Genomic DNA, 9,595 nt, shown 5'->3' with positions numbered 1-9,595 from the left:
TTTTTTTTTTTTTTTCCATTTTTGGTCATTTCATTGAAAAATTGGCAATAGCAATAAATATTAGATGAAGGGCTTTGTGTTTACAGATAAAATCTCCCGTGTGTTGCAGGAGACTGTAGTGTTTGCAAAATTGGAAAAGGTTTAATCAAAATAAGGTGATATGCATGCATCAAAATATTAGTATTCTGAAGAAAAAAAATCTTTTTTTTCACAGAACTACAGAATTCCTCGTTTGGGGAATTATTTAAATTTGCAGCAGGTTTTTTTTTCCTTTTTAAAGGTTTGCATTTTCTTTTTAAAATCAAGCTAGCAGTTTTGTGTGTACAAACATCATAATTGCTAATATACAAGAATCAGTGAAAGAGCCCCCCCCACCCCACCCCCGGAGAGCGCCGGATCCCCCGTCCTTGTCCAGGGTGAAGTCACTTGGGACGCCTGTCCTTGGATGGTTTGTGATATCTTTGTGGTTCTGTGAGGCAGGTGCCTTATAATTCTTTATTGTAGTTTCTTCTGTTAGAATTTACAGTGTTATTATTTACAGCAAAACTATTGATTTTTTTATTATTATTATTTTTCTTTAAAAAAAAAAAAAGAGACAGTGTTTATACCCTGACAGTTAGTTTGGGTCCAAGAAAAATAAGGCGAGCTGTTGTGGATTTAGTAATTTTAGTGTGTCTTCTGGATTGGATCGTTCCATCCTCTGCTGTCCTGGGCGGCACAGGTGTTGTTTGTCTGTCTTCTTTGAAAATGACACCAAAGTACTTGAGACCGAGTCTGAACAACATGGCTTCCTGTGTCTTGCACTGCGCCTGCTCAGTGCACGCATGTCAGTGCCGGGAATGAATGTGAGTTTCCATGCTCTGTAGATTGGCTCATGCTAAATTTAAAAAAAAAAATGTGATTTTCTTTATCCTTCTGTGTTAAAAAAAAAAAATTATGTCATTGACGTGTGGAAGCAGCTGACCCACACTCCATTCTTGGTGACTAGCTTCCTTCCTGCTGACCTCTGGTGAGTGTCTCAATACTGGCAGTACGAACACGTGGTCCTGAAGAAAGGGAAACAAAGGGGAAGCGGTGAGCTTAAGTTTTCATTGTCTATTTTTTTAATTTTATTTTTATCTTTTTGGACACAGGGTCTCATGTAGCCTAGGTTGACCTTGAACTTGCTGTGTAACCTAGGGTGACCTCAAATTCCTGATCATCCTGCCTCCAGCACAGTAACTAGGGTTTGTGGTGCTGGGGTCTAAAACCCGGGCCTCCTGAACTCTAGGCAAGCAGTTTACCAACGGAGACACATCCCTTGGCTTGCTATATATAAAACAAAGGAGGACTTGCCAATGACATCTTTGCTGTTCACCATTAAGGGTTCGGAGGCTGAGGGCCCTCGCCTTGTCAATAGAATAGGGTGTTTGTTTAGGCTCCTTAAAAGTACCTCGGGGAGCCAGGCCCTAGGGTATCCAAGGAAACTCCCAGAAGTCAGTGCTATTGGCTAGGTGACTCTGGGAGTCCCACACAACCTTCCGGAGCTTGTGGGCTCTCAAGGATGAGTTGGGAATATCCTGTCTCCGCAACTGGGATAATTAATTCAGGGGGGTCCTTAGCTACTCAAGAGCAGTTGGTAGCTCTCTGGCCTCTACCCCAAGAAGACAAGTTTTGCCCCCCGGCTCTCTCTGATTCCTCCTCTAAGTCTGAGAAGCTGACAGACCCGGAATTCCAGCTCGAGGCAGGAAGGATTATAAGAAAAAGAAAAAGAAAAAAACAAAACAAAACAAAAAAAACCAACTGTTCAGTCACAGCCAATCTCTTCTGAAGCTCACAGAGAACCTTTAGCATCCTGCTTACGCCCGGGGGCAGGGACTGAAGCGTCCTAAGTGACCTTGAGGTTGTTTATTGAGACAGCTTTCTTCCTCTTTGGATGGATTACCCAGGTCACCCCACCCTGTGTATAACACCCAGGAAGAGCTCTTCCCCCGGGGTCTCCTGTTATGGGTCTGACTGTGGTTTTATTTTTTTTTTTAAACGACTGACCTCCCTGCCCCAGGTCCCCAGCGACCGGACCGAGCCAAGAACAGCAAAGTACCCACTCCTCTGACATTTCAACACTTGTCCTCCTCCAAGGACAGAAAGTGACTCACTTCAGTAGATCCAATTACAGAGGGTGGGCAAAGCCAGTCGATCAGGATTTTCACACCCTGGTTGCTGTCCTTAAATCCAAATCTTCCAGGCACCAGGGCGGCTTAGGGTGGCTCAGTGACCATGGTCACCCTCTTCATTCAGGGTGAATTCCCAGCAGTATTATCTAAACTTGCCCTTGAGTCTCCCAGCATCCTTGGGATGTGAAATTTTAACCCACTTCTTCTATGACAAGTTTAATAAGGTCTAGTAAATTTCTATAAACTCGAGACAGAATGGGTGAACTCTCACTTATTTCTTACATTTTTTTCTAATAACCAAGCTGATTTTGTATTATAAAACAGAACAAAGCCGGTCTCTCCTCAACGGAAGCCCATACTGTCTTTCTAGACAGAGTGGGTGATTTTTTTTTCAGCCTTTTAAGATTGCTTCAATTATACTCCGCCCTTCCATAGGTTGCTATTTTAAAAAAGCAGGAGTCATCCTTCAAACCTTTCTTGTTCTTAGGTAGGCAGAATGTAGGTCCGAGCCCCATGGGTTTAGCAATGCTAATGGCACAAAACACTTCCTACCGAGAACAGTGGCTTGAAGAGAGGACCCTGGCTAAGCAACGGCTAAGAAAATGACCTGAGGTGAGAGCGCCCTCTGATGGACGGGATCTTGTGGACAGGCTCAACGATGACATTTTAGAAATGGAAGCTGGGATTCTGTGAGCATAGCTAAAGGAAAGGACTTAAGAAACCCTGGAAGGAGGGGCATGAGTGGGCTAGGCATAGCCTTCTGGATGGAAAAGTGGGAGGAATTCACAGCCATCCTTATGCTAATTTGTTTTCACTTTAAGAAACACGTTAGCTGATACTGAAGAGAACACTGCTCCAGGTTGAGTATAGGCTCAGGTGCAGATCTGAGAGTCCACTTAGAGGCCTATGGAAATACTCAGGCTTTTTTTGTTTGTTTGTTTGTTTCTTGTTTTTTTGTTTGTTTGCTTGCTTTTCATTTTGTTTCGTTTTGTTTTGAGCCCAGTACACAATGGGGGACTTCTCTCTCCAGATCTTCTACTGAAGTCACATTCTCTCCTGGTTCTCAAACATGGCTGTACGATAGGCTCTAATGAGCCCCAGTGTCCAGTTCATGCCCACAGGGGCCGTGTTGTAAACATCGACCACTCCCACCCCAACTCTTTAGTTTTGTGCCGTTTGATCAAGCCAAAGTGTCAACGATGGGTCCTGGGGCATGCTTCCCAAAGCTTAATGCATACATAGGCATCTGGGGTGACCTACACACGTGGCTTCTGGTTTTAGAGATCAAGGGTAAGTCTAGACATTAGTCTCTAAGACACAGACGCTGGTGGAAGCACTGCTTGCCTCTAGTCCTGCTTGGCGAATGAAGACTGCGTATCCTATCAGGTATACTGGTTTGATGTGCTTAACCCAGGGAATGGCACTACTGGGAGGTGTGACCTCGTTGGAGAAAGGGTCACTGTGGGGTGGGCTTTGAGACCCTCCTCCTAACCAAGTGCAAGTCAGTCTTCTGTTTACCTTTGGAACAAGAGGTGGAACTCTTAGCTCCTCCTGCACCATGCCTGCCTGGATGCTGCCATGCTTTCTGCCTTAATGATCATGGACTGAACCTCTGAACCTGTAAGCCAGCCCCAATGAAATGTTGTCCTTTATAAGAGTTGCCTTGGTCATGGTGTCTGTTCACAGCAGTCAAACCCTAACTAAGACGACACAGGATAGCAAACTTATCTTTTGTTGCTCCTGAATCCGTATCTACAGACGCTTCCGTCTCTAATCAACATGTATGGAACTCCTCTCTGTTCCTCAAGCTCCTTTTACATTCTATCTCCTTGAAAGTGAAGACGCCAGACCCTAAGGAGGCAGACCCTCCTTTGTACATCACCTCTCCCTGAGGTCTTGCTGTGCACACAGGGAACTCTGCCCAGTTCTTCCGTTCATGCCCCTCTTATCTCCCCTCCCCTGCTGGGTTAGTTGGACTACAGACTGAAAGTCATCACATTTATTCCCTTAATATATAGAAACACTTCCATAAGTTCTGTGACTCTAGAGAACCCTGACTAATACAGCATGTCTGTGCATATATATGTGCACACCACGATGTATGTATGGAAGTCAGAGGACAACTGGTGGCAATTGGTTGTATCCTTCTACCATGTGGGTCCTAGGGACTGAACTCGGGTGTCTTAGTTACTTTTAAATTGCTGCGTTGAGACACCATGGCCAATGCAGTTTATAGAAGAAAGGGTCCATTGGGGGGTTTACAGTTTCAGAGGGCGAGAGAAAGAGAGAGAGAGAGAGACATGAATGCTAATCTGGAATGGTGAGGGTTTTTTAAACCTCAAAGCCCACACCCCCACTGACACACTTCCTCCAATAAGGCCACACCTCCTGGTCCTTCCCAAACAGTTCAATTAACTGTGGAACCAAGTATTCAAATATGGGCCCATGGGGCTATTCTCATTCAAATCAGTACATCGGGCTTAGTGGCAAGTCACCTGCAAGGGGGAGCATCTTGCTGGCCTGATTTCTTTTTATTTACTTATTTTAAGATTTATTTTTTTTATGTATATGAGTACACTGTAGCTGTCTTTAGTCACACCAGAAGAAGGTATCAGATCCCATTACAGATGGTTGTGAGCCACCATGTGGTTGCTGGGAACTGAACTCAGGACCTCTGGAAGAGCAGTCAGTGCTCTTAACCGCTGAGCCATCTCTCCAACCCCCTAAAGAAATTGTTAAACATTGATTATTTTTAGCTATTTACTATCTGAATAACCTTAAAGCATTTTATTGTAATTAACTAAATTAGAATCTAATACGAGCATGAGTTTGACTCTCTGACCAGGAGCTTACATTACTTAATTATTCTAAACAGTTTGTAGTAGCAGCTATTGGAAGGACTGGTCTGAGCCTTGTATTTCTCCAACTGTGCATAGGCACAATGTCTATCTAAGAGTAACAAAACTAATTTTAAATTTTGTATCAATATACAAAGATTTATACCAATGAGAACCTTAAGCCTGCATCAATATACAAAAATTGTCAGTGTGAGAAAATGTAACTTTAATTTTTCATCAAAGTATAAAGATCTTTATCAATGTAGGGTTATGGCTATAAAGTACCTTAAGAATAAATGTAATGTTCTGTCCCTATTTGTCTAATTTCTTATACTATTACTCTAATTCCCCTTTTTTCTTTTTAACCCCCTTCCCTTTACCTAAGAAAGGAGGATAGAGAAAAAGGAAAGAAAAAAAAATCCCTGAGTCTAAACCTCTATTTAGTTTCCTCCCTGTCCAAAATTGTAATTATTTGTAAGTTATCTCTTAAAACAACAACATATCTATAATTCATGAAATGACCGAAACCGTCCACCCCAACTTCAGGGACTGGGATGATGGTCATCTTCTATCTGCTTCCTGTTGACTTGGAGTGATCTCCTATCACTTCCCGGTGAGGTCTGAAGTGAGCCCCGAGGAGAGGCATTCTAGAGATATGGCAGTGGCAGTTAGGACTTATTTCCAACTTCTGCCACTTTCATGAGAGTGTGGATAATTTTCTTATCCTTTTAGGGCCATTCCTTATGTTAGCCAGGGATGCCAATGGTGCTGATCCAAGAGAGGAGCTGGGAGAATCAGCCACAAAGTAAGACTCCAGGGTACACATGGTAAATCCTGTTTCCAGGGCATCTGTGATGACTGGGTCCCACCAAAACTCTAAAACATGAGTCTAGTGCAGCAGGCATCAGGGGATTGGTGTTTCTACAGAAAGCAAGCCTCACGGGACCAAAGGAAAGGCACCGCAGAGTGAATCTGGGGTGGGTATCTGTCAGGTATAACTAAAGATCTTATCTGGGAAGGTGGAGATGCAGTTCAGCAGCTCAGATGGTAACGTGCTTCCCTACCATTCATGAAGCCCCGGGTATGGTCCCCAAGGCTGCATTTGACCCTCAATACTGCATAAACTTCGTAGTGTGGTGCTGACCTAGAAGGCTAGCACAAGGGGGGAGGCAAGAGGATCAAGAGTTCAGGGACATCCTCAGGTACGTAGGAAGCTTAAGTCCAGCCTGGGCTCCAGGAGATCATGTTTCAAAACAATGAAATAAAAATCTAAGGGATGGCTGGGCAGTGGTGGTGCACGCCTTTAATCCCAGCACTTGGGAGGCAGAGGCAGGCAGATCTCTGAGTTTGAGGCCAGCCTGGTCTACAGTGTGAGTTCCAGGACAGCCAGGGCTACACAGAGAAACCCTGTCTCCAAAAACCAAAAAAAAAGCTTAATGTGCACATGTGTGTATGTAGATAAATACATATACATGTGTAGATACGTGCATTCATCTAAAGAAATAAAAAGCAGAATTCATTTCATTTCATCTCCTTCTGAGATGTCAATAAAGAAAGAGAAAGGGAAGATGGGAATCAACTTATTCAGAGATCCCAGAAAATTCTCGAGACTTTTAAGTCTAGCTGCTGACATAAGCGCACTTCCCACCTGGACTGACGTCATGGTCACTAGTGGGTTTTCTTCTCCACGTTGCGGATTTCCTTCTTGGTCTTCACCTTATAGCCTTCTCCCTGCTGAAGGAGAGCACACGTTACATGTTTGCAGTGGAAGCGTTTTACAGCAGTTTCCCACATGGGTCCCGGGAGGCTGGGTTAGGAAGGAAAAATCGGGTGAGCGCACCAGGCTACGTCACATCCTCAGACACAGGATGACCTTGGCTTTGAATGCACAGACCAGTCCCCCCCGCCCCCCAGGGCCACCACATGCAACAGCACTGTGAAGGTAACTACAACGTAACGAGACTTCGTGAGACTTCGTAACAACATGGAGGGTTAATGATTTCAAAGAGCAGCCAGCCTGCTTCCTAACATAAGGTGGAAGAAATCGCCAACCGCACCCACAAGGCACCTGAAGCCCATTAAAGATACCCATTAGTTGTAACTGATGAGTTTTGGAGGTCAGCCGAGCCATAACTAGTCTGTGGTAGTAGGACAGGGGCTTCCCAAATAAGCACTAAGCTAGGACAAAATGCTATGGGTGGTCCAATGGCTTCTCTGTAATTTAGTTTATAGAATCACTATCTCTTCGCCATCCTGGTCCAAGACAGCACCGATTTCTACAGACTGGGGCTGTCTTTCCACACTTCTCTGACATCAAGGCACTTCACATTTAGTTTTTACTCTAACAGAAGGCTCGGAGGTCTTTTTTCTGTTCTTGCCTGGTCCTCAGAAGTTTTCAGTCTGCTTTTTTTTTTTTTTAATACATAAACATTGTATTTAATAATTTACTTCCTACCCATCAAGTTGGATAAAGATTTGCGAAACAGCAGAGAATGATAGCAAGATGCCTTCTTCGGCAGAAAAGGGTTCGTTGGGTGAACTACGTTCAGAGCTGAGTTAGGCTCCATGTTAGCGCACTGGACATGGGGCGGCGCACAGCACGACATAACCGTGGAGTTGAGATTTTTCTACAGGATGTCATGGGCACAACAACCACGGACCCCATATGGAGATTGTGACCCAAGCTCTCTGCCACCCTAATGTCACCCTCCCTCAGTGTCCTAGACTGGCACCCGACTGAAGGCCATGGGTAGACCCCTCTCAAGCAGATTGTGGATGGTCAAGGGTTCTGCCACCTCTTTCTCCTTCCAGTAAATAAGCGTCTATCTCTGTGGCCATTCTCACAATAGTAAGTATGTACCATTCAGGTGTGCTATGACGAAAAGTAGTTGGACCCCATACAATGCCTATTAGAAGCCAAGACAACACCGGAAGCTTCCACGCCGCAGCATCCTCCGCTCCCTTAGCAGGGCTTCCCGGGGGAAAAAAAACACAGGACATTCTACCCTCTACTTTCTCCTTGGCAACCGGTCTACATTACCACATCATCCTGCTTCCTCTCTTGCGGACCAATCCGTCTTATTACTTTCCGAGTGATCTGTGGGAAGCAACACGGAGAAGTAGGGACTAGTCTGTGTCGAGAGGGGGCGCTATAACCTACAGCATACAACGGTGTTTCTCATGCAGGGCATTTCCACTCTAGAGGAAACCTCTGCCAAGAGGGGGCGCTATAACCTATTTGCACACAATGGTGTTTATCATGCAGGGCGTTTCAGCTCTGGGAGAAGCACAAAAATCTCAGTGGCGATTACTTTTCTAGTGATGAGGTTGCCTTCTTCATCGGTAAATTGCTCTTCTGTGACAGATTCACCGGGGATGGTTTTGGCTTCCTCCCCCTAAAGGATGCGGCATAGAGATTGGCATGAGAGAGGAGAGCGTGGGCGGGCACTGATCCAGGTCCACGGCATATCACACAGCAAAACACACATGCTCTGGAACTGTAGGGAAATCACACGCTCTGCTTCCCTCTCCAGCGAAAAGACAAGACTGACATGGCGGTTGGTTAGTGAACAGTTGCTAACCTTCGGTCGGTCTCACAACTCAGGCATGTATTCCGGCATGCTTGGTAGAGATGGCAACAAATTTCAAGAAGACAAAGATGCACTTAACCCATGGAAAAGCCAAGAGGCTTCACTGGTTGCAACAACTATTAGTCAGCGATTAATGGTAAGAACAGCCGAATGTCCTCGAACAAGATCATCAGTCACACCATAGCTCAAGAGAGTTTATAAAGCAAGTTCTATCTACTTTGATAGAGGCAGTTTCTGAGTTGGGAAAAGATGCTTAAAAAAAAAAATAATCATGCACTAAGGCCAATGCATTTTTTGAAAAGATTATGAGAAAGGTGCAGGGTAGAGAAGGTCTCCTTTGTGGGGCGTGGGGGTGGGAAGGCTGAGGCTTTCATAGATTGTATGCGAGGATAGCTGATGCAGTGTCTGACCATCTGTGGGCCAGCGGGGTGGAAAGAGCGTTGTACTGGCTGGTTTTGTGTGTCAACTTGACACAGGCTGGAGTTATCACAGAGAAAGGAGCTTCAGTTGGGGAAGTGCCTCCATGAGATCCAGCTGTGGGCCATTTTCTCAATTATGATCAAGGGGGTAGGGCCCCTTGTGGGTGGTGCCATCCCTGGGCTGGAGGTCTTGGGTTCTATAAGAGAGCAGGCTGAGCAAGCCAGGGGAAGCAAGCCAGTAAAGAACATCCCTCCATGGCCTCTGCATCAGCTCCTGCTTCCTGACCTGCTTGAGTTCCAGTCCTGACTTCCTCTGGTGACCAATAGCAGTGTGGAAGTAAGCTGAATAAAAAACCCTTTCCTCCCCAACTTGCTTCTTGGTCATGATGTTTATAGAAAAATAAAAACCCTAACTAAAACAAGTGTCTTACATTGCTCGGTATAGTGGGAACTGCCAGCGGTCTCCTGAGCTCCTTCTTAGCCCTGGCTTCTGTGTTATTCCCGTTGACTCAATGATGAGGGAAGGGAGACTGGCAGACTGGAAGGACTTACATCTCAACACTCTGGAATTTGCGGGAGGTGTTTCAGGAGGCGGG

General features: G+C 45.1%; 1 protein-coding gene across 48 annotated transcripts in view; it reads right to left on the bottom strand.

The window, feature by feature from the left end:
- Positions 1-27: 27 nt before the first annotated feature.
- Positions 28-9,595, bottom strand: part of Ank3 (ankyrin 3) — a 642,120-nt gene continuing 632,552 nt past the window's right edge. For 35 of the 48 annotated variants that reach the window (XM_031347661.1, XM_031347659.1, XM_031347665.1 and 32 more), the window contains 4 exons: positions 8,302-8,385; positions 8,031-8,087; positions 6,639-6,724; positions 28-1,046 (listed from right to left, as the gene is read on the bottom strand). In XM_031347661.1, the coding sequence (XP_031203521.1) occupies positions 6,659-6,724; positions 8,031-8,087; positions 8,302-8,385 (207 nt within the window). In that variant the 3' untranslated portion in view covers positions 28-1,046; positions 6,639-6,658. The remainder of the gene's footprint in view (positions 1,047-6,638; positions 6,725-8,030; positions 8,088-8,301; positions 8,386-9,595) is intronic. The other 13 variants (XM_031347684.1, XM_031347687.1, XM_031347705.1 and 10 more) reach the window with 3 other exon arrangements.

The sequence above is a fragment of the Mastomys coucha genome, unplaced genomic scaffold, assembly GCF_008632895.1.
Source record: "Mastomys coucha isolate ucsf_1 unplaced genomic scaffold, UCSF_Mcou_1 pScaffold3, whole genome shotgun sequence".
NCBI classification, from domain to species: Eukaryota; Metazoa; Chordata; class Mammalia; order Rodentia; family Muridae; genus Mastomys; species Mastomys coucha.
This window is presented reverse-complemented; position numbering and strand designations above follow the sequence as displayed.